This window comes from Squalius cephalus (genome assembly GCF_949319135.1).
Source record: "Squalius cephalus genome assembly, chromosome: 20".
Lineage (NCBI taxonomy): Eukaryota > Metazoa > Chordata > Actinopteri > Cypriniformes > Leuciscidae > Squalius > Squalius cephalus.
In genome coordinates, this window is record NC_137141.1 from 10,860,826 (window position 1) to 10,886,872 (window position 26,047).

The window sequence follows — 26,047 nt, forward strand, 5'->3', positions numbered from 1 at the left end:
GCAACTGCCATGTGATTGGTTGATTAGATAATTGCATTAATGAGAAATTGAACAGGTGTTCCTAATAATCCTTTAGGTGAGTGTATATATATATAGTATTGTTTTATTGTATTTAAATGTTTTGTTTTTTTAAGAAATAGCTATTAAACCTGAATTTTACAACACTTTTTTGTACAACTTATTTCAATATTGTGATAATACTGTATACCATGGTAAAAGCTTCAGCAATCATCGTAATGAAAATTTTATACCGTCACTTATAGGTACTAAATTTGGTTTCAAACTTTGCGACTGTTGAAAAGTATGTTCTATATAGCATGAGTGTGTGTAGTATGAATGAAATTGGAACGCACTACATCCGCCATGTTATCATTATCATGTGACCTACATCATCAGTTGCATCGCTTCACTTCCATTCATAAATTCTCTCCCGTGGCCTCATGGGAAAGTAAAGTGTCCATCAAATTTGTTCTTCAGAACCTCGCCGGAAGTAGTAAGTCATCCGGGTACTTTTCAGGGTACTTTCCGGGTACTTGTCATGTGATCTATCAGTGTCAGTTATTCACAAATCTTCTGCCATGGCCTCATGTGATTGTAAAGTGTCAATTGGATGCACACTTCAGAATCTCATCGGAAATATGTAGTACTTTTTGTCCTTTTTATGAATACTGTGAATTTGGACACACTACTCTTTTTAGGTTTTTTGTGAAATATATAATAGGGAAGTGTAAGAACAATGGGTCGTACATTAATATTAGCTCAAATGATCTATAGGGAATTTTAATAATTAATCATGAATATGATTAATATTTTGTATGTTACAGTTACATTAATTTATCGCAGCTGAACTAGATTGATATATGAACGATTACCATAACGGGTTATGGTTCGTCATTAATACATCAATTGTTCTTATTTCAGCTCAAAGTTATGGGATAACTTTAATGGAATTAATTTAGTTATCAAACAATCTGTTTGTCCAGCGAACAGATTGTACGTAACTTTAAATTAACTCTCAAGGAAAATTATCCTTCTTACAAACACGAGAAAGAGTATCTTTTCCAGGCCTTGAAAAGACACTCTCGGTGTCTGTAGACTAAAATTAGGTTACTTAAATCGTAGCCTACCAAGATAAAGCATATAGCTAAGATCGAACATTTCAGGGACTAAGTAACATGGGCAATTAAATCAGAGTCAGTCAAGGGCATATGGAATTTAATAATTGGACCAATACATCGAACTAAGGAATATATCAAACTACACAATACACACGGATTATATGTCTATGTACATCAAATACAGTTAAACAATACAAGATAACGAATAACGAAAATGAGAGAGAGAGAGATAGATAGATAGAGAGAGAGAGATCGGAAGATGCGAGAGATGGAGAGAAGGATGGGGGACGAGATCGGAAGTGAAAGCAAAAATCTGCGATCAGAGATCGCAGTTGGCTATGGCAAAATCACAGACAGTAACCCTTAAGACACAACAAAGAAATCACATCATAAGTTCAATTCAATAATCGATACTTGCATGGCATATGGTTCTCTTTGTATGAGGTGTGTAGGACCGCAGGGTTCTGCGTGTCTTTAAAAGCAGCGCGAGTCGTCTGAGGGGAGGCGTGCGCGTGCTGTCTTCCGGCGCGCGTGCGAGCGCGGGAGCTTCAAAGAGTTGCCGGGAATGATTCAGGCTAAGTTCATTCAGCTCGTGAATGAACAGAGGCGAAGAGGAAAACGAAACTAGACTATAGAAAAACATAAAAGAAATAAATAAAAAGAAGCAGGCCGAAGCCGGTCCGGACTTGGGTTTTGGAGGAGGAAGGAGAGTAGGAAGGGATGAGCGAGCGAAAGTGAAAGCAACCTTAAACAGCATTTAGATTTCGAGACTTGCATGTGGTCTGTGGATGAGGCAGGCGCGCGCGCATGGGCCTTTGTTCTCTCATGCGTCTTCAGGTGAGCGCGGCCGCGGGATTTTCAAAAGAGTCTTTTCTTTGAGTTGAAGTTGCTTGCTGCGTTTGCTTCGCTGAGTCCGAATACGAAAGAATGCTCCCTAAAAGGGAGCCATGGGTCTTCTGAAGAAGAGGGTTCGTAAAAACAGGAGAGAGAGAGGAGTTTCTGAGTCGGTCTTTTATGGACAATATGGGTTGACGCCTCTGTTCGCGCGAACAACCAATGAACGTCCAAAGGTCTGAAGCGGGAAAAAATGTCTTTGTCTCTGGGGCCACGCCCACTCGGATGAGTCATGAGGAGATGAGCTTTGAGCTGTTCGGCTCCCGAAATATGAAAAAGTGTAAAATAATGCACATTACTTCATTCTGCTATCGAAATTCGACTCTGTTAGATTGAGAGAATTTCAACGATATCACACACGTCATATGAAGATTAAGAAAATCAAGTTACATAAGATATGCATATTTACAAGCATTTTAAAGTTCGTTACATGTCTAGAAATAAGATTTACCCAAAATGTGTTGTACCCTATAGGGTACAAATGGATATGAAGCTTGAGGAACTAAACACGGTACACACCTGATTTGTCTAACCTTATTACCAAAGTTTACCAGAATACACAAACTACACCACGTAAAAGAAAAATTATGAGATGGGAAATTACATCCATGTTTACATTTCTTCGGTGGTTATGCATATAGAAAATTTAGGATTTAAGTAGAAAATGTAGGATTTAAGTAGGAGTAAAGATTACCACGTTAATTCTGCTCCACTCCTAAAAATCTTTGTTGCTGGACATTCCTTTAGGCAATAAAACACAGTTCAACACATGGGGGAAGGGATTGCCAGAGAATGTTAGTGAACCTTCTCTAACTAAAACACTATTGATTAAAGAATACATTTCAAAACCACACCTCTAGAAAATCATAATTATATGATCAAACAAATTACTAACATGCATACAGGAAGGTCAAACCCAAATCTGAGTTACATACATTAAAACTATATTTCTATAGGAGGATGTTTGTGTGTGTGTGTGTGTGTGTCTGTGTGTAGAAAGTTTCAAGTTTCGTTATCTCTCTGTGGTCCAGAGAGGGGAAAGGGGGGGTTCGGAATGTCTCTGAGGTGAAATTAGTGTCGTAAAAGTCAATTGGCCGACTAGCTGGAGCCAAAGCCTGATTTGCACTCACGAGTTCAAAGTGCACCAGCTTTTGTATTCAGGAAGAAATGTTTTTAGCAACACAGAGTATTTGAATTTGTTAATTCAAACCAACGACGAATGATTCGATAGCCAATGTTGTTACATATTCCCCCTTTTCGTCCGGTGAAGTCCGTGTGGACATCGTCGGACGACAATCATCACAATGGTCACATGGCAGGTGAATCATGACAGTCGTGTAGCAGGTGGATCATGACGGTAGGAAGGCAGGTGGTGCTTGGAGCTGAGGATTCAGCTCGATGAGGTTCGGCGTGGTCTCTGACTTGACACCCCCTTTCTGGGGATTCCGTCTGAAACCTTTGGACACAGCTTTCGTGCACTTGGCTGCATCGCATCTCGTTGAGTCTTCTGTACAGGATGGAGACCAACCTAGTGTTAGGGTGTGGCTGATTACCTGCAAAGGTGCACAGCCCAATGTCGGCGGCGTTCCAGCCTCGGACCGCAGATGAAGTGTTCAGAACGGGCCGTCGAGCCGGTGCTCGGAGGGCTTTGTTGGCAGGAGCAATGTCCATGAGTTGGGACCCCCTTTTCTCACTACGGAGTTCCAGTCCTGGATTCAAGGTGACGTTGAAGTTTTTGGAGGATGGTAGTTTCAGTGCTGTCTGGTACTCTTTGCTGGGAAGCTGGTACCATGTCAGGCCATCAAGGTGTAGGATGACACCTTTCAGTACTTGAAGTCCCATTTTCTGGTTGAGCATGTTGACACGGCTGGTTGTGTCATGCTGGTCGTGAGTGACAGTGGCGGTGTGCACAGGTGCGTTAGCACGCCACCTTTCACCTGCTATCTCTGCTTGTGTGTGGGTGACTTTGCTGACCAGGGGGTGCAACCCGCAGATTTCTTCAGCGTTGTCTCTGAGTAAGGGTTTGCTAAGGCAGAGATAACAAATGTCTTTGGTCATAGTACACAGGTGTAGGTTTGGAGCTGAGTACCGTTGTGTGTCGCCATCGTGGTAGGCCACCACGTCTGGAGGGCTTATCTTGAGGTGGGTGTTGTTTTCCCAAAACCTGACCTTGCAAATGTCTGTAAGTCTGTAGACTTGGCTTGACTCGATGATAGGCGGATTTAGGAGAAGGCCCACTTCTCTCTGCTCGGGATCGACGCAGAGTGAGATGGTGCTACCCAGAGAGTAGGCCAGGTGTTTTTGTAGAAAGTCAGCTGGCGTGTTGATGGCGGAAACCAGCACAGTTAGCATCAGGCTTAGTATCAGGTATGGTGGGATTACACCTGTGGCTATGCTGTCATTGGAGGAGCTAACCTCCCACAGCATGTCTGTCGTTGGCACTGTAACCAGCTGAGTCTGGACAAAGTCACTCTGTAAGACAGTAAACTGCGGCTTCATGGAGTTTGCGGTCTGGTTCGCTGCATTTACACTGGACACACCAATGTTAAACAGAGTTCTGGCAGCAGCTCCGGTTCTGAGCAATGCTCCCAGGAACTGGCTGGAGTGGTGGTTGGTGCTTAGGAGTCCCGATTGTGCAACAGTCACTTTCTCAAGTTGGTTGAACATGTGTTCGACCTTGGCCTCGGCGTGAGAGAGGGAGTCCTCTGTCCGCCGGACACTTGTCCAGATGTATTGGGCTACGGAGCTGGGGTGGTGTGCTCTGTAGACCGGGCGGGGCTGGATGAGTCGAACATGCACTTGCTGGGGGTAGGTCCTGCCGTCAGTGATCTGGGGTCTCGGTCGTTCTCTCGGTGGCAGCTGTCCTCTGGTTGGCAAACAGTACAGCATGGCGAACCACAGCAGCAACCTGGCACAGACAACAGGGAGAGAGAGAGAGAAAGGGGAGGAAGAAGCCAGCAAGGGTTGTCTTTGATTGGACAGGGCAGTCTTTTTACTTTGTGGGCGGCGACTGGGTTTAGTTCGCCTTGTCCCATGTTTTGCCACATCTTGCTGTCGGCTTGTCGCTTGCTTCAGTGTCTCGTCAGTGTCTCTGGTGTTGCGTTGTGCAGCACATGATGCGTTATAGACGAACATTAGCAGTTTATCCCCCTTTGTGCGCCGTGGCAGTACAAGCCTTGGCATTGTGATGTCAATCGGTGCACAACTCATAATGTTGTTCTGTACGCGCAGCATGTGCGTTGTGTTATGCAGTGGTCTGAGGCACTGGTTGTCAGTGAGGTCAGACGGCATGCGAGGGTGGTTGGAGGGTTTTGAGAGGTGGGCATTTAAAGTCTTTATGTGGATGTCAGAAGCCCGCATGTCAGTTATGGTTGTCTTTGCAAACAGCGGAGCCAGCGTAAGCGGCTCTGAAGTAGGCAGTTGATCTTGTAAAGTTCTTATGCTGTGTGTAAGCTTTTCAACCTCTAGGGTGGGTGGGTGGGTTGAAAGTGACCACAGCTTGTTGTTTAATGCACCAGGCTTGGCACTGGCTTGAATGAGGTCATGTCGCTGCAGGTCAGTCATGACATTGAGGCAGCAAGTGTCAAAGTCTTTGGTGGGCTGTAAGGTGCAGGGTAGCGGATTCGAACCTTCAGTTGGTGCTGAGTCTGTGTCTTGCTGGCTGGCTGTGGGAGTTCCCATGAACTCTGTGACCTTTGTGACCTGACCGTCTGGCTGTGACTGGAGGGGGCAAAGTTCTCGTACTTGAGCCCAGACTTTGAGCTGTTTCAAGTCCAGTAACGGTTCAAAACGATCTAGAAGGTCTCTGCCGATGAGGAACGGAAAAGTGTCAATTTTTGAGATGAACACGGGATGGACTAGACTCAAAGGACCAATCGTCAGGTGAATGTGGGCTACCTGTTCGAGCCGGATGTCATGTTGACTGTATGACTGTACGTTCAGTTCACAAGTTTGAGGTGTAAGAGTTTGATCTCGTCTCTTAGCTTCAAATTGGAGTCTCTTGAAAAGTTGATTTGAGATCACCGTAATGTCTGATCCTGTGTCGATCAGGGCTTCCATGCTCACTTCCTCTTCCAACGTGATGTTCAGGTAGAGTTTTTGGGCCACCCCCTTTTTGATTAGGTTGCCCAGGAATGTTGGCATGGCAGGTGTGACGGTCGTTGGGTGGTTAGGACCGGTCTCGTGTAGCTTGCTGTGGAGGCAGTTAGACAGAACAGCGTTTTCTGGTACCTTGGTATTTTGGTACCTGGTGTGAGGAGGTGTGCTGTTTCGTTCATGGTGTGCAGCTGTCAGCTGTGGAGCTTGGGTGATGCTGTCACGTTGTGATGTGACAGTTAGCTCTGTGGTCTGTGGATGATGAGCAGTGTTCGAGGTGCTTGGCTCAGTCAGATGGCGGACAGACGGTTTGGTTTCAGTTCTTATGCTTAGGCATAAGATGTCTGGCTCGTCCTTCTTGTCTTTCTTGCAACGTTTCTGGTGAAGAAGCTCTTTCAGCACCTTTAGGATCTCTGCTGTCTCAGACGTGGATGCACTGTGGTTATCTGATGTGAGCTCAGGCTTGAGCTTACCAGTGTCGTGTCGAGAGTGGTTCCACTCTCTGTCGGGGCTTGTTGTCCTGGACGGTGGAGATCGGCTCTTCTTGGGTCGCCGGCCGGTTTCCCGGAATCTTTTAGAGCGCTCGCTCTGGTGCTTTGGACGAGCACCACCGCGATTGTGTTGCCCTCTGCTGGTTTGGAACGGTCGTGACTCTCTGTAAAAATGTCTGTGACTGTGGTGTTGTGGGACACACTCTAAAGTCAGTTTTGAACAGTGTTCAGAGACAGAATAGATTGTGGGGTTTTTCACAGTCTTTTCAGAAATAGTCTTTTGCTTGGTGTAAGCTTTATGGGCTAGTTCTCGCAGCTGTTGTGTAGACATGCTACGTGGGCACACGGCCACGCCCAAATGGTAACTTAAAGTGGGATGTAGGTTTCTGAGGAACAGAGTCTTAAAGTTGATGTCCTGTTCCATCCCGGGCTCATTCCGTGCTCCGAAGAAGACTTGTCGGAGTCGGTTGTAGTAGGTCTGGGGGTGTTCACGCCGACCTTGCTTGAGGTCTACAGCAGCGAAGAAACCTTGATCGGAGTCTGGATCAGAGAATTCACGGATCAAAGCTTGCCGTAATTGTTGGACGTCCGTTTTGACAGTCTGAGGTTGACGGTCTAGGAAGCTACGAACATCACTTCTAGCCGTTATTCTTAACAGATACAAATTGTCCCAAGCTGTCATGTTGGCGACAGTTTGCAAGTGAAAGTCGATGTCTTTTAAATAAGCATGAACGTCACGACCTTCTGCAGAATCTGGATCGAACATAGGAATGTTTCGAGCTAGCTTGTCAAGTTCTCGGGGGGTCGTGCCGTGGTTAGTGGCATGGGTTGTCTGAAGGGGTCCTCCCCCTTTTGCTGCTGACAGGTGTTCTGGAAAGCTGGCTGGTGATGTCTTGAGCCGTGGGCTTACATCTACCTTTTCAGCTCTGGGTTCTTGGCTGAAAGAATTGGAGTGGCGGGCCGGGAGAAACTCTGTGATGTGTGTTTCTCCGTTCCAGCTACTCTGCAGTCTGTAAGAATGTTTCAGCTCTCTGTGAACAATGTCAAGCTCGTCTTTGAGATCGTGTTTCTGCAGAGTAAGCTCATGGATCTCAGCTCGGGCCGCTTGCAAGTGTTTCTCGCAGGCCCTGGCTTTAGCATCTCTGTCTTTTATTTCAGTCTCTGCTCTTGCAAGGAGAGCTTCACCTTGTTGGAGTTTTTCGTCGAGTTCTCTTCTGGTTTCTTTCGCCGACTGTTCTCTTTGGTCTGTGTCAAGGCGAAGATCTTGCAGGGTATATTGAAGTCTTTCTACTTCTTTCTGTAGCTCTGGATCTGTGGCGTCCTCTTTCTCGCGCTGGTACTGGGTCTCGAGGAGGAGCTGATCTAGACGGCTCTGGGTTCTGGCCTGGTCCTTCCGGGCCTCGTCCGCTTGAAGCTTTAGCGCTGCGGCTTGCTGCTCCAGGTCGATGTTGCTCCGTTCGCTGAGCCGTGCCTGGGCGACGAGGAGGTGAGCTAGGGTCCCGGTGATCCTGGCGAGTTCTTTGTGGGTGTAACTCTGGCTAGGATCCTGTGCCATCAGCTGGTCCAGCTCAGTGTCCAGCTGCGTTTGGTTCAGATGCTGCAGGTCACTGGCTTCCTTGGGCAGGAAGGTGCTCGTTGTCGCTTTTAGCCATGTCGCTAAGTGCTCCCGACGGACCGCGGGACTGGATGCACGGGACATATTGGCTTCACTGTAGGCGAGAGAAGCACAGCACACACACAAAGAGACCAATGCAAGTTTGTTCTAAGGTTAAAGAGCTATACTCATACGGGCTATGCCGTTTATGAGAATTTTGGGCTAACTGATGCACAGTTAGACAGTTAGCGGAGCCAATTGACTTGGGTCGAAGGACCCAAACTAGAGATTTTGGCAGGCAGTAGCCTGGCGGGTCACGTGTTGTGACGCCGGCTCTGGTTGTCGCTCTACTTATTCAGTTTTCTTTGGTGGCTCTCACAGGTTACTGTCTTTAGGTGAACTGAAAGAAACAAATCACAACAAAACAAAGGATAGAAAAGATCAAAGTGAAACAAAACACTAGTGATGACTAGGTCTGGAATTAAATGAAACAGAACAGTAACACGGTACGTGTTAGAGAGGGTAACGAGACCTAAGCTATTACCACTGCTAGGGTTTAGGATAGGGCCAACAGGTGAGTGGGGCTATCGGGGCAGGAAGCCTAGGAAGAGGGTGTGGCTTGGAGAGGAAAGGTGGGTCAAAACACTTAAAATATATCCGGGGGAATATCTAATATTCTGGGGCTTATACTAAGAGAATGGGTTTTATCACATTTAGTTTACCTGATGTGAATTGAGGCCACTCAGGTGGAAACCAGTGGCTCGGTCAACCTCTCCGACAGTTCTCCAACACTTGACCGCAGTGCTCCCGGGCAACCTCGTCTCTCGGTACCACGGTGTGCCCACTCAAACCACTTGCGACTTTAAACACAAAGTGGCAACGCCAAGGTGTCAATCATCAGACGGCACGGAAAGATTGAGTTTTCCTCGGAACTCTCCTTTCGGAGTGGTCCTTTCAGCAGACCCCAGTTCGAGTGATTGTCTCAAAATTGCCTTGTGTGTCGCTGACGTTGACTTAACCATTTGGCGGGCCAAATTGCTGATGTAGGGGTGGCGTGCCACAACCGGAGGTACGAGATTCGGAAGAGTCCGAGACACACGGCCAGTGTCAGGTAGCGTCGGACAGGTGAGCTCGCTTGCCGGAGACCAAGCAGAGATGGCTGTCAGATCACAAAGGGAGTACTACAATAAATACACAGAAGGATGAACAAGGGAAACTTAAAGTGAATTAAGGCTTGCTTGTTTAAAACCAATTGAGTAGTTATGTATGTAGAAAGGAGAGTCAAAGGTTTTACTAAATAATGATAAAACAATAGGAAGTTATGATAATGTTAATTATCAAAATGACCTAACCCGAAAGAGAGAAGGAAAAGAATAACAGTAGGAATAAAATAATAGGAAAAAAAAATAAATAAATAAAAATTTAAAAATCAAAATAGAAAGGAACAGGATTGAAACACGGGAGAAGCAGGCCGCAGTAGCTGGTTTTCACCACAAGGGGGCGTGCTCCCTCTCTGTGCTCAACCTGCCAAACATAAAACTTAATTCAAATTAAAAATTCAAAACTTGTTTAAATTAAAATTTAAAATAAGCATGTAAGGAAATGTAAAAATAAGAATGATCTCTTATAATAATCCAGATACCCTAAAGTATCAGTCCTATTTATAAAAATAATCAGGAGAGGAAGACGATATAAAAGAGTGAAAGGAGGGAAACAGTGATGCCGACTTAGTATCCACAAGGCCACACGGTGGCGCTGTTTCCTCCAAGTGGATACCAGTGGCTGAATAGACAACTCAATTTAAATTTAAAATTCAAACTAGTTCAAATCAAATTTAAATGAGCATGTAAAGAAACGGAGAACTCAGAATAATATCCCATAAAAATTAATGTTAACAGTGAAGTCTCATCAATAATTTATTAAGATAACCAAAAGAGAAAAGTAGAAGTAAACAATTCACGAAAGGATTTGAAAAGAGAGGAAAGAGAGCTGAGTGAACCGACCTCGCGGGTGGCGGCCACTAGGTGCCGTTGTTTCCTCTAAGGGAATGGCTGAGATTTAATCTGAGTTTTAATCCAAATCTTGTTTGAACCAAACTCAGAGTAAATGTATCAGTCCAAAAGCAGGAAAATTGTCTAACACAAAATAATAATCGCACGAGCAAAGCTATAAATGCGAATAGTTATTTAGAGTTTAAACATTAATTCACAGGGAAATGAATTCAGCCGTAAAGAGAGCGTTATCTGATAACTGGCCACGCAGTGGGCGTTGTTGCGCTCATGCAGGCGGAAATCAGGGGGGCAAAGGGGTAATTTGAGGCTGCTAACCACTTACGCCCTCTGGCGTTTAGTAAATGGAATTACACAACTTCAATGTGATTCAAACGCTAAGAGCTTTTCAGCTCGCGTCACGCGCTGATTTCTGCAACACTCACAAATAGGACAGAGGTCTCGGCGGACCTTTTGGTGCTATTAATACTGCACAGGAGAGTATGGCGGGGTTTCTTTGCCGCAAATACTCAAATGTGGGCAACAGGAATTTTCCGTCTGTTGCTAGACTCCCATATTACACATTTATCAAAATAGCACTTTATGATTTGTGTATTTAGGTTTTCGATTGATTAGCTAGGTCAATGTTAACCAGGAGTTTACCGTTTTGTTGAATATCACTGGACTAACCACGAATTCAATAACGATATAGCATGCATGCAAGGCCTATGTTTAATAAGGAATCTCGCTTAGAAAACATATTTATTAATACCGGTAGTACGCACGTGAGAATTCTTCGTTCACAGCGATTTAAAACAAATATTAGAAATGTATCAACTGCAGAGATATTTCTTCATCTCTTAACAGGACATTTGTAATATTAAATACTGCAGTGTACGTAGCATTTAACAGTGCTAAAATCGTCTAGGCATATTTTAGCAACTTGTTAAAATGTACGTTAGGCCTACTGACTTCGGCTTTTTGCCTTGGACAGTTAGGAGTGAGTTCGCGTTAGCGACTTAACTCACAAATTCATAATTTCATAATGCGCAAAAATTATTAATAACCATATAAACAGACTGAAACTGAATATTGCCCATAAACAAAGTTTGAAATGCGTCGCGTTCTCCACCAAAACTGTAAGAACAATGGGTCGTACATTAATATTAGCTCAAATGATCTATAGGGAATTTTAATAATTAATCATGAATATGATTAATATTTTGTATGTTACAGTTACATTAATTTATCGCAGCTGAACTAGATTGATATATGAACGATTACCATAACGGGTTATGGTTCGTCATTAATACATCAATTGTTCTTATTTCAGCTCGAAGTTATGGGATAACTTTAATGGAATTAATTTAGTTATCAAACAATCTGTTTGTCCAGCGAACAGATTGTACGTAACTTTAAATTAACTCTCAAGGAAAATTATCCTTCTTACAAACACGAGAAAGAGTATCTTTTCCAGGCCTTGAAAAGACACTCTCGGTGTCTGTAGACTAAAATTAGGTTACTTAAATCGTAGCCTACCAAGATAAAGCATATAGCTAAGATCGAACATTTCAGGGACTAAGTAACATGGGCAATTAAATCAGAGTCAGTCAAGGGCATATGGAATTTAATAATTGGACCAATACATCGAACTAAGGAATATATCAAACTACACAATACACACGGATTATATGTCTATGTACATCAAATACAGTTAAACAATACAAGATAACGAATAACGAAAATGAGAGAGAGAGAGATAGATAGATAGATAGAGAGAGATCGGAAGATGCGAGAGATGGAGAGAAGGATGGGGGACGAGATCGGAAGTGAAAGCAAAAATCTGCGATCAGAGATCGCAGTTGGCTATGGCAAAATCACAGACAGTAACCCTTAAGACACAACAAAGAAATCACATCATAAGTTCAATTCAATAATCGATACTTGCATGGCATATGGTTCTCTTTGTATGAGGTGTGTAGGACCGCAGGGTTCTGCGTGTCTTTAAAAGCAGCGCGAGTCGTCTGAGGGGAGGCGTGCGCGTGCTGTCTTCCGGCGCGCGTGCGAGCGCGGGAGCTTCAAAGAGTTGCCGGGAATGATTCAGGCTAAGTTCATTCAGCTCGTGAATGAACAGAGGCGAAGAGGAAAACGAAACTAGACTATAGAAAAACATAAAAGAAATAAATAAAAAGAAGCAGGCCGAAGCCGGTCCGGACTTGGGTTTTGGAGGAGGAAGGAGAGTAGGAAGGGATGAGCGAGCGAAAGTGAAAGCAACCTTAAACAGCATTTAGATTTCGAGACTTGCATGTGGTCTGTGGATGAGGCAGGCGCGCGCGCATGGGCCTTTGTTCTCTCATGCGTCTTCAGGTGAGCGCGGCCGCGGGATTTTCAAAAGAGTCTTTTCTTTGAGTTGAAGTTGCTTGCTGCGTTTGCTTCGCTGAGTCCGAATACGAAAGAATGCTCCCTAAAAGGGAGCCATGGGTCTTCTGAAGAAGAGGGTTCGTAAAAACAGGAGAGAGAGAGGAGTTTCTGAGTCGGTCTTTTATGGACAATATGGGTTGACGCCTCTGTTCGCGCGAACAACCAATGAACGTCCAAAGGTCTGAAGCGGGAAAAAATGTCTTTGTCTCTGGGGCCACGCCCACTCGGATGAGTCATGAGGAGATGAGCTTTGAGCTGTTCGGCTCCCGAAATATGAAAAAGTGTAAAATAATGCACATTACTTCATTCTGCTATCGAAATTCGACTCTGTTAGATTGAGAGAATTTCAACGATATCACACACGTCATATGAAGATTAAGAAAATCAAGTTACATAAGATATGCATATTTACAAGCATTTTAAAGTTCGTTACATGTCTAGAAATAAGATTTACCCAAAATGTGTTGTACCCTATGGGTACAAATGGATATGAAGCTTGAGGAACTAAACACGGTACACACCTGATTTGTCTAACCTTATTACCAAAGTTTACCAGAATACACAAACTACACCACGTAAAAGAAAAATTATGAGATGGGAAATTACATCCATGTTTACATTTCTTCGGTGGTTATGCATATAGAAAATTTAGGATTTAAGTAGAAAATGTAGGATTTAAGTAGGAGTAAAGATTACCACGTTAATTCTGCTCCACTCCTAAAAATCTTTGTTGCTGGACATTCCTTTAGGCAATAAAACACAGTTCAACACATGGGGGAAGGGATTGCCAGAGAATGTTAGTGAACCTTCTCTAACTAAAACACTATTGATTAAAGAATACATTTCAAAACCACACCTCTAGAAAATCATAATTATATGATCAAACAAATTACTAACATGCATACAGGAAGGTCAAACCCAAATCTGAGTTACATACATTAAAACTATATTTCTATAGGAGGATGTTTGTGTGTGTGTGTGTGTGTGTCTGTGTGTAGAAAGTTTCAAGTTTCGTTATCTCTCTGTGGTCCAGAGAGGGGAAAGGGGGGGTTCGGAATGTCTCTGAGGTGAAATTAGTGTCGTAAAAGTCAATTGGCCGACTAGCTGGAGCCAAAGCCTGATTTGCACTCACGAGTTCAAAGTGCACCAGCTTTTGTATTCAGGAAGAAATGTTTTTAGCAACACAGAGTATTTGAATTTGTTAATTCAAACCAACGACGAATGATTCGATAGCCAATGTTGTTACAGAAGTATGTTATTTCGGATGCAGCCATAGTAGGCTATATTGGCCTAGTTTCACAGACAGGGCTTAGATTAAGCCAGGATTAAGCCATAGTTCAATTAGGAAATTAAAGTGGCTTTTATAAACGTGCCCTAGGAAAAAAACATTACTGGTGTGCATCTTGATATCAAACAATGGCATGTTTTAAAATATTTCAGTGCACATTTACCAAGTTGCTTTCAGTGAAGACATGTTATTCTGGGACTAGGCTTAAAGGGTTAATTCACCCAAAAATGAAAATTATCCCATGAATTACTCACCCTCAAGCCATCCTTGGCGTATATGACTTTCTTCTTTCAGACGAATACAATCATAGATATATTTAAAAATATCCTGGCTCTTCCAAGCTTTATAATGCGCGTGAATGGGCGGCGAGCCAAAAAATGCAACCATCCTTTATTAAAGGTGCTCTAAGCGATATCACACGTTTTTTAGGCCGAAACATTTTTTGTCACATACAGCAAACATCTCCTCACTATCCGCTAGCTGCCTGTCCCCTCACACTGTAAAAAATGCGGTCTCTGTAGCAGTGTTGTTTTTGGCAGCCCTTTTAGTTTTAGTCTTAGTCTTAGTCTTTTGGACGAAAATGCTTTTTAGTTTTAGTCACATTTTAGTCACTTATAAACTTGATAGTTTTAGTCAAGTTTTAGTCGACAAAAACACAAAAAGGTTTTAGTCAAGTTTTAGTCGACGAAAACGCAAAAAGGTTTTAGTCAAGTTTTAGTCAATTTTAGTAAAAAAAAAAAAAAAAGAAGTAGTCTTTAACAAATTAATTTAGGTTTAAAAGTATTGGAAATGGGCTTAGGTTTGACAGGTTGTAGCAAGTGTTGAAATTCATAAAACAACAGTTAACCTTAAAACTTTTGCATAATAAACTAGACTTTCTCATTGATGGAGATGCAGTGCTGCCAAGCTGTACTTCATTGTCGCATTGGGCAGAAACCTTTTATCCCCATATTTCAAGTTATATTTTTTCCATGAATTGATGCTCTTCTAAAATTTCAGCACATTGGCTATTTTCACCAGTAATCACAGTAATAAAGGAATGGTTTAAACAGCAAAAAACTTTGAGCTACTACAACATTACACACAGATAAAGTGGTAACAGTGGAATCACTGTTTTACTCCAAAAAAGCCAGGAATAAAAACGTTCTTACTTTGGCAATTGTGGCTTTATTATATAATTAGTTAAATAATAATTTATGTTATAATTTATGTTATAATCTAAGTTATATAATAATTATTACTTGTACCAATTAGCCTACTAAACTAATGCTCGGACACACTCGGTCTCTCTCGCGCACTTTCGGTCTCTCTCGCGCGCAGACACACTCGGTCTCTCTCGCGCACTTTCGGTCTCTCTCGCGCGCAGACACACTCGGTCTCTCTCGCGCACTTTCGGTCTCTCTCGCGCGCAGACACACTCGGTCTCTCTCGCGCACTTTCTGTCGCTCACGCAGTTCGTTTCGCTTTTGTCCAGTCCGGCGCCAAAACAGACAGATTTCACGCAAAATAGGCAGAAATGACATGCATTGTGAATGTCAGACTTATAATAATTTTCGTTCCGTCTCGTCTCGTCAACGAAAACTCGAAAACGTCTCGTCATGTTTTAGTCAACTTAGAGCCATTTTTAGCTAGTCATCGTCGCGTTATCGTCATAAAAAAAGGTGCGTCAACGAAATCATTTCGTTATCGTCATCGTTGACGAAAACAACATTGCTCTGTAGACAGCCCAGACTCCACAAACGGCAACAAAAACAAACTGGCCCAGCCTGGACCACGAAACATAACAAACAGTGTTCCAGCCAATAAACGACAAGAATGATTTGGGGGTGGGGGTGGGGGGTTAGTGCGTGTGCACATGAAGGGGGGTGTGGGGAGTGGAGGAGAGAAGCATGAAGAGGGAAGTTAGCTAGAGGAGCTATGTCCTAGACAACAACAACGACTAACATTAGAATTATATTCTCTTGAATTTTGATATGGCCGACACACGACCAAAGAGACAACGTTCCGATTAACAAATAGCAAAGAATAGGGAAAAGGAGAAGTAACGCGCAAACTCCCAAATTTACATCGGAAAAGCACAGAAGGCAGGGGGAGGGGACGGGATGAGGAGGAGGGAGGGTCGAGCTAGCTTCCATTTTGTTTGACAATACTTCGAACGTCAACAAGAAGTGACGTCACCCAACATCGCTTAGAGCACCTTTAAAGTACTCCATACGGATCCAGGGGGTTAGTAAATGCCTTCTGAAGTGAAGCGATGCATCTGTGTAAGAAAAAAAAATCATTAACTAAAATTATTAGCTATGATAACTAGCTTCCGGCAGATGACCATATATGCATACTGTGCAAGTCGACTAGCGCCACAAGAGTAACCCCTGACGCAATGTATGACGTAGGATGTATAGCTTGGACGCCTCTTGCGGTTTAAACAAACAGGGCTGTGCAACAAACTCAAGCTCCTCTTCTCTTATATCGAAATCCTCCGACATTTCTCTTTAAAATTTCTCGTTTTAGACTTCTAATTTGTAACCGGTGTTTTGTTTTGCTCTATCCTCTGCGCTTCCGTGTTCGTCAATGCGTCATGTCAAGGGTTACTCTTTCGCTGTAAAACGCTGCGTACGGAGCTATAGTTATTATAGCTAAAAAAGTTTTAAATATGGATATTTTTCTTACAAAAACCCATCGCTTTGCTTCAGAAGGCCTGTATTTCCCCCTCCTGGAGCCGTATGGATTATTTTTTATCATGGATGGATGCATTTTTGGGGGCTTCAAAATCTCACCCCCCATTCACTACCATTATAAAGCTTGGAAGAGCCAGGATTTTTTTTTTTAAATAAAACTCTGATTGTGTTCATCTGAAAGAAGATAGTCACAGTACACCTTAGATGGCTTAAGGGTGAGTAAATCATGGTATAATGTAAATTGTTGGGTGAACTATCCCTTTAAATCTTGTCTGTGAAACCGGGGGATGAAGCTGTTTTGCTAGCATTCATAAGGCATCAGGCCACCAGAGGCATCAGAAACACATCAGTGGTACCTGTCCGCCTCCAGACTGCAGAGAACGTTCCAGCTCATTCATCATCATCTCAGAGTCGGCTGTGCTCTGATGAGCACATGTAGCTGGTCCATCGTGAAGCTGAGTGTGGATGTGCTCTTCACTCCTGCCATTAAAGATGACCATGGTGACACAGATCATTTTTCGGATAATATTGCATTTTGCATCACAGATTATGTGTAATTAATTATCTGTGTTCTCAAAGGAAAGCTTTGATATTTTTATTTATCATATGTATGGGTAAGGATTCCAAGAAACCTTTATTGCCTAAAACAGATTAGCTTTATAAACTGAGACACATTTTTAAATTTGACTTAGAGCCAAAGGGTTTAGCACATTGTTCTGTAATTTAAGTTTATAGAGATTAAGTTTACGGGAACATATTTATTTATTAAACATTTATGCCGAAAAATGACTTGTACGGTGATTAATCAGTGGCATGGGGACTGACAACAAATTAAAAGAAATATTGTGTATAATAAAGCCTTATTTGCTTAAAATCTGTCCATGTAATTAAGCAATTAACAGCAAAGCAGGGATATTATAGTTAACTAAAACCAAAACTAAATTCATAAAACAACTTGTCACTTGAAATAAACTTTAACTGAAATAAAATATTAAAACATTAAACTTCTTTTATTTCAGCTATTTGCCGAGACAACATTTCTCATATTTATTAAGTTGAACTTGATGTACTAAAATATCTAAACCTGAACTAATAATTAACAAAAAACTATAGGCATTTAAAAAAATAATAATAAACATGACAAAACTTACTAAAACTTGTCAAAATTAAAACAGAAAATATTTTTAAAAACTTAATATATTTCAGCTATTTGTCAAGGCAACATTTCATATTTTTATTTAGTTAGTTTTTTACATACTAAAAATACAAAATTAATAATAAAAAAAACAATTTAGACATAATAATAATAAAAAAAATTAATTAAAATGACAACCAAAAACAGAACAGAAAATATAAAGAAAAAAATGAATAAAAATAAAACTTCAATAGTATATCACTGATACTAAAATAACACTGCTGCACAGATCTATGGCAATGCTTATACAAATTTTGCATAATTATTCTCAGGATCACTATGATTAAACACTGCCATTATGTGCCCTGTATTTAATTAGTCCTGATGGATGAAACAGATTTATTTGTGCTGGTCAAATCAAATGATCACTCATCAGTCTGTTAGTTCAGGTGTCACAGTGAGTGTGCACATGAGCGAAACTATCAGGCTCGACTCACATTTTTCCTGTTGACAGGTGAGCTTCTGGTACAGGGAAGATGGCACTAGATTCTCCATCTCTCTGTGTTGACCTGAAAGTGGACAGATGTGTGAAAGAAAGTTCCCTGTGATGCAGGTATCCAACTGTAAAATAATGGGGAAATATCTGAGGAATACTTTTTTTTTCTTTGCGGCTGTCAAACAGTCAGCAAAACAGCTTGTTAGGAAACAGGCAAAACATTTCGGCTTAAAGCACAACGTTTTAAGCAGTCCTTTGACACTTGTAATAGGATGAGAAAAAGAAGGTGCTTTATATTAAAGCATTAGAGGATGCAGACTGCAATGGAAACCTTTTCAGTGTTGCCAATTAAGTAAACCTTTCCTGCTGTGTGAATACTCTTTCAGCATCTATAGTGTGTCAACATGAATCCAGACACACACTTAAAATGTCTGAATGCCATTGCATTATTTAAAATATTATTTATTTAAAAGAAAAATAGTATAAACACACCTTTTTATACTATCTCAGCTTGAACTTTATGCATCCACTAAAACTCACTGGAAAATGAGAAAAGCTTTTGAGGGTTTCAGCAAAATCAGTGCAGCATTTGAGTAAAGCTGCAAAGTGGTTTGATATTTTGTATGTAATAAAAAAAAAAAAAATTCTACATTTTAATTGTGGCCACTGCATATTAATAGCAAATACACAGCTTGAATTCCCTGAGGTCATTTCATGGTTCTGAAGTGGATGAAGAAGTAGAAGAGATTCAAACAAGGTCACAGAACGAGAGGAGAGGCTGTAGATACTCACTCGTACTCCTCTGGACATATGCTTAGAAATGCAACTGGGCTGCAATAAAACACAGACAGCAGAGTAAGCAAATATCATAGCTGTTAACAAGAAGACCTGCGGAGCGTTAATCACACGCTGGCATTTCAACTTTTATGAACTTTTATAAAATAAGCGCCCTCAAAACACACTTGCACTACTTAAAAGAGTCCAACAGTCTATATCCGTCACAAGAAATAAATCTAATTTTATTTGAATAAATGAATTAATACGATTTGCAAAACATCTCAATTGCTGCCTGTATTGAAATGATAAACAAGTACGCTAATTTTTAAAGAACTTTATTAATGGCAAAATTGTTGATTGTGGTGGAAATGATACTGAGGGATAGTGATCATTTTCAAAATAAAATAAATCACATAAGAAATAAGATATATATATATATACATAGGCCTGTGTGTGTGTGTGTGTGTGTGTGTGTGTGTGTGTGTGTGTGTGTGTGTGTGTGTGTGTGTGTGTATAATATATAATATAAATACACTCACCTAAAGGATTATTAGGAACACCTGTTCAATTTCTCATTAATGCAATTATCTAATCAACCAATCACATGGCAGTTGCTTCAATGCATTTAGGGGTGTGGTCCTGGTCAAGACAATCTCCTGAACTCCAAACTGAAGGTCAGAATGGGAAAGAAAGGTGATTTAAGCAATTTTGAGCGTGGCATGGTTGTTGGTGCCAGACGGGCCGGTCTGAGTATTTCCCAATCTGCTCAGTTACTGGGATTTTCACACACAACCATTTCTAGGGTTTACAAAGAATGGTGTGAAAAGAAAAAAAACATCCAGTATGCGGCAGTCCTGTGGGCGAAAATGCCTTGTTGATGCTAGAGGTCAGAGGAGAATGGGCCGACTGATTCAAGCTGATAGAAGAGCAACTTTGACTGAAATAACCACTCGTTACAACCGAGGTATGCAGCAAAGCATTTGTGAAGCCACAACACGCACAACCTTGAGGCGGATGGGCTACAACAGCAGAAGACCCCACCGGGTACCACTCATCTCCACTACAAAAAGGAAAAAGAGGCTACAATTTGCACAAGCTCACCAAAATTGCACAGTTGAAGACTGGAAAAATGTTGCCTGGTCTGATGAGTCTCGATTTCTGTTGAGACATTCAGATGGTAGAGTCAGAATTTGGCGTAAACAGAATGAGAACATGGATCCATCATGCCTTGTTACCACTGTGCAGGCTGGTGGTGGTGGTGTAATGATGTGGGGGATGTTTTCTTGGCACACTTTAGGCCCCTTAGTGCCAATTGGGCATCGTTTAAATGCCACGGCCTACCTGAGCATTGTTTCTGACCATGCCCATCCCTTTATCCAGGCCGTATCCAGATCTGACGAAGGACCTTCGCCTGGACCGATGACAACGCAGTGCTGAAGTGCCAACTAGTCTCTCCCTATGGAGGATCCCACTACCACTCTACAGATAAGGCGTTGTCGGGAAAATTCGTCTCGCGGTCCTACCCCAAAGCAACAAATAAAATAAAATTCCTTATCAAAATTTATAAGGAAAGACAAGTATTTTGTTTAGGCTTGGCTTGTAGGGAATTCCAAACCTGCGTATATTCAAACGCACATAACTATAGAACCCACTCTAAATGTGCATGTGAACGCCATCAGCGTTTCTCACAGGTTCGTGTTTAAAGTCTGTGTAGAGGGAATGGTGTCGTCTTAGCGGCCCCTAATTTAATAACAAATGATCATTGCGACGGAAGCAAATCAATTAAAACTAACTTTAGATGGAAATAACTTAACTCTGCTGTAAAGCCGAAACAATCTCTGTTGCCTTAAATTATACGCTTATCTCTGTAAAGCTGCTTTGAGACAATCTACATTGTTAAAAGCGCTATATAAATGAAGATGACTTGACTTGACTTTATGACCACTATGTACCCATCCTCTGATGGCTACTTCCAGCAGGATAATGCACCATGTCACAAAGCTCGAATCATTTCAAATTGGTTTCTTGAACATGACAATGGGTTCACTGTACTAAAATGGCCCCCACAGTCACCAGATCTCAACCCAATAGAGCATCTTTGGGATGTGGTGGAACGGGAGCTTCGTGCCCTGGATGTGCATCCCACAAATCTCCATCAACTGCAAGATGCTATCCTATCAATATGGGCCAACATTTCTAAAGAATGCTTTCAGCACCTTGTTGAATCAATGCCATGTAGAATTAAGGCAGTTCTGAAGGCGAAAGAGGGTCAAACACAGTATTAGTATGGTGTTCCTAATAATCCTTTAGGTGAGTGTATATATAAAGTAAAGTAATCTAAAACTGAAATAATAATTAACAAAAAAATATAAAACTAAAAAACTATTTAAAAAAATAAATAAAAATGACTAAAACGTATCAAAATAAAAACAGAACTTAATAAACTTATTTTTTACTAATTTGTCAAGGCAACATTTCTCATTTTCCTTTACTTTGACTTGACATACTAAAATATCTAAACTTAAATACAAAATTAATTAAAAAAAAAAACTATTTAGAAGAAACTCAACAGCTTTCACTTGAGGTGCCTGCGGCGTATTTTGCGCATCCACTGGCAGGACAAAGTACCTAACACAACGCGCCGGCATTAGAAGCACGTCTGCCATACTTAGCGAGAAGCGCCTTCGTTGGCTCAGCCACGTTAAGAGAATGAGGCCAGGCTGCATTCCCATTTCCCAAGGACCTAGCCTACTATGGCGAGCTGGCAGAGGGCTCCCGACTGACCTGACGTCCACGACTGCGCTACAAAGATATCTGCAAGAAAGAGATGAAGCTGTCTGACATCAACGTTGGCACGTGGAGGGAGAGCCGGGCGGAAGACCGCTCCGACTGGCTGCTTGTTGTCAGACAGGGGCAGGGCGTACAGAAAGCAGAGGAAACAAGAAATAAAAACCTTGCCGCAAAGAGAGTCAAGAGGAAGGAAAAGCAACTGCCTCAGCAGGCATCGTCTTTCACCAGCAGAAATAGCAGCAGAGATTGCCATTCCAGAGTCGGGCTCTATAGCCACAGCCACTCGCGAAGGTGCAGATAGAAAATCCCCCCCCAAAAAAAAAAAAAGAGGGAAGCTATACCATTGTCTCTTGTAGACGGAAGGATGCCGACGACGATATATCTTTTATACATATATAAAGCTTTTGGTCTGGGTCAATAAAATTATTGCAAAACATTAAAAAAAATACATTATACAAAAATAAATTATGAAAGCAAATTTAATTACAAATTTTTGAGTTTTAAAGGTTGAAATGTTGAAATCTTTTTAGAGAGACAAAAGTGGCAGTATTTGACACAACACCCAAATACAGTCACTCTGTATCTCATATAATGAATAAGAACACTAATAATAACAATGAACTTAAAACTGGTACGATTGTCTGTGGTCTGACATTACAACAGCCAGTGTGAACAGCTGGTTTACTTCCATATTAAAGGCTGCCGTGAACATGATAAATGTCCTGTCTCTTCATTTCCCCCACGATCACACTAAACAGACACCTGATTGCTTTTGTAATTAAATTTACATCCAGGAGAGGGAGGCAGCATTTTGTGTTGATGTTAAAGTGGCAGCATTGGAATTACATTCATGAACGGCCTTTAATTTGTTCCAGCACAAAAATAGCACATAATAGACCTTTAGTAATTCAGGAACTCAGAAAAACAAGCATGTTTCCCATGAGGCTGAGTGATGACAGGAAGTCATTACTTCAATAGACAGAGAAATGGCATCTTCTAGTCATAGTCAAATTACCAGGAAGGATGATATTGCTACACTGTTTAAACAAGAATCATAAACTGATTAAAAATCTGGAGATCTCAATAAGGTCTCATGCACTTTGAATATTTCCACTAGGAAAACTCACGTCTCCAAATGCTCTTCCTCGAGGATGGTCTGCACGGGCAGGTAGCCGAGGCGAGGGTGTTTGGTGAAGTACTTCTTTGAGCGGAACTTGTTTTTCAGCACCTTGGTGAAGTCACGCACATCTTCTCCAGAGGTCGTCTGTAACAGAGAGGATGTAGGGAAATGCTCTGTTGTGCATGAAGAATTACAGTGACAGGGTCTGGATGGAGTGTGTTCAGGTTTTGGAAAAATCAGAAAAAAGAAAAAGAAAAAAAATAAGAATACAAAAATATTTATGAAAATTGTTAAAAAAGTTATATATTTATATATATATATATATATATATATATGTGTGTGTGTGTGTGTGTGTGTGTGTGTGTGTGTGTGTGTGTGTGTGATATACAGTCAACATTTGAAGTGGATCAGAACTTTTTGTCAAAGTTATACATGAATTTTGAACAATACCCGTTTTTGTCTAATGACAACTTTGATATACTTTTTTGATCCACTTTAAATGTTGACTACTACATACATACATATATACAGTGAGGAAAATAAGTATTTGAACACCCTGCTATTTTGCAAGTTCTCCCACTTAGAAATCATGGAGGGGTCTGAAATTGTCATCGTAGGTGCATGTCCACTGTGAGAGACATAATCTAAAATACAGAAATCACAATGTATGATTTTTTAACTATTTATTTGTATGATACAGCTGCAAATAAGTATTTGAACACCTGAGAAAATCAATGTTAATATTTGGTACAGTAGCCTTTGTTTGCAATTACAGAGGTCAAACGTTTCCTGTAGTTTTTCACCAGGTTTGCACACACTGCAGGAGGGATTCTGGCCCACTCCTCCACACAGATCTTCTCTAGATCAGTCAGGTTTCTGGGTGTTTGAGCTCCCTCCAAAGATTCTCTATTGGGTTTAGGTCTGGAGACTGGCTAGGCCACGCCAGAACCTTGATATGCTTCTTACAGAGCCACTCCTTGGTTATCCTGGCTGTGTGCTTCGGGTCATTGTCATGTTGGAAGACCCAGCCTCGACCCATCTTCAATGCTCTAACTGAGGGAAGGAGGTTGTTCCCCAAAATCTCGCAATACATGGCTCCGGTCATCCTCTCCTTAATACAGTGCAGTCGCCCTGTCCCATGTGCAGAAAAACACCCCCAAAGCATGATGCTACCACCCCCATGCTTCACAGTAGGGATGGTGTTCTTGGGATGGTACTCATCATTCTTCTTCCTCCAAACACGTTTAGTGGAATTATGACCAAAAAGTGCTATTTTGGTCTCATCTGACCACATAACTTTCTCCCATGACTCCTCTGGATCATCCAAATGGTCATTGGCAAACTTAAGACGGGCCTTGACATGTGCTGGTTTAAGCAGGGGAACCTTCCGTGCCATGCATGATTTCAAACCATGACGTCTTAGTGTATTACCAACAGTAACCTTGGAAACGGTGGTCCCAGCTCTTTTCAGGTCATTGACCAGCTCCTCCCGTGTAGTTCTGGGCTGATTTCTCACCTTTCTTAGGATCATTGAGACCCCACGAGGTGAGATCTTGCATGAAGCCCCAGTCCGAGGGAGATTGACAGTCATGTTTAGCTTCTTCCATTTTCTAATGATTGCTCCAACAGTGGACCTTTTTTCACCAAGCTGCTTGGCAATTTCCCCGTAGCCCTTTCCAGCCTTGTGGAGGTGTACAATTTTGTCTCTAGTGTCTTTGGACAGCTCTTTGGTCTTGGCCATGTTAGTAGTTGGATTCTTACTGATTGTATGGGGTGGACAGGTGTCTTTATGCAGCTAATGACCTCAAACAGGTGCATCTAATTTAGGATAATAAATGGAGTGGAGGTGGACATTTTAAAGGCTGACTAACAGGTCTTTGAGGGTCAGAATTCTAGCTGATAGACAGGTGTTCAAATACTTATTTGCAGCTGTATCATACAAATAAATAGTTAAAAAAATCATATATTGTGATTTCTGGATTTTTTTTTTTTTAGATTATGTCTCTCACAGTGGACATGCACCTACGATGACAATTTCAGACCCCTCCATGATTTCCAAGTGGGAGAACTGGCAAAATAGCAGGGTGTTCAAATACTTATTTTCCTCACTGTATATATATATATATATATGGAGCTTTCCCCTCCATCTCTCTTGCTCTCTCCTGTTTCAGACATTTGCTTATTTGTTTTTGTGTACCACATACTGTAATAAGTTGTGTGTGAGATTATTGTAAGGGAGGTTCTGGTGCACTGATTGTTAATGGATTTTTGTACTTGTATTCCCTTAGTGCAGGGCAGGTTGTATTTTCTTGTGTTTCATTATTTATGGAGTGATTATATATTAATTTAAGGAAGCTGTAGGGATATGGCCACAATTTATTTTGTAACTCTTTTTCTCCTGTTTATATTGAGTTACAGAGGAATTTATCTAGTTCTATGCCTTTTGTTTGCATCTTTATTTTGTGTTTAGAAACTATACAAGTTTACTGTAGTTATAGTTTATGTTTAGTTAACTTAAATCCTTTAATTTTTATATTTATAACTGTTCCTTCTCCTCTACCCTAGACAGGGGAGGCCATACAGAAGGAATATATATATATATATATATATATATATATATATATATATATATATATATATATATATATACATACAAATGAATATAATATATATGGTTTCACTTTATTTTGATGGTCCCTTTAATACATTCTGTTGACTATAAGTAACGTTGCACCTACATGTCTACTAACTCTCATTAGAGTATTAGTTGAGTATTAGTAGACTGGTATGGTTAGGGTTAGAATAAGTTACTTACAAAGTTACCTATAGTTAGTAGAATGTTCAAAAGGGACCATCAAAACAGTGTTACCATATACATATATATATATATATATATATATATATATATATATATATATATATATATATATATATATATATATATATATATATATATATAAATTATGAGAAAATAACAATAAAAACACATTTATAAATACATATTTAATAAAAAAAAAATTTTTTTTAAAACTTCAGAAAATTCAGGGTTGTGCAACACCCACCCTTTTACCGCCCCTAATTTTTTGTCCACAGTGAACCATTTAAAAACACAACCATCGTTTTATCTTTTTTTGTTGAAATAAAAGCATAGAGAGATCGAGA

At 41.1% G+C, this 26,047-nt stretch overlaps 1 protein-coding gene across 1 annotated transcript in view; it reads right to left on the bottom strand.

Moving 5' to 3' along the window:
* LOC307148508 (utrophin-like) overlaps positions 1–26,047 on the bottom strand; it is a 57,247-nt gene that overhangs the window by 6,497 nt on the left and 24,703 nt on the right. Inside the window, exons 15-18 of the mRNA XM_079854118.1 lie at positions 22,893–23,029; positions 18,991–19,029; positions 18,200–18,271; positions 16,924–17,047 (exon numbers count right to left, since the gene is read on the bottom strand). Of these exons, the coding sequence (XP_079710244.1) occupies positions 16,924–17,047; positions 18,200–18,271; positions 18,991–19,029; positions 22,893–23,029 (372 nt within the window). The remainder of the gene's footprint in view (positions 1–16,923; positions 17,048–18,199; positions 18,272–18,990; positions 19,030–22,892; positions 23,030–26,047) is intronic.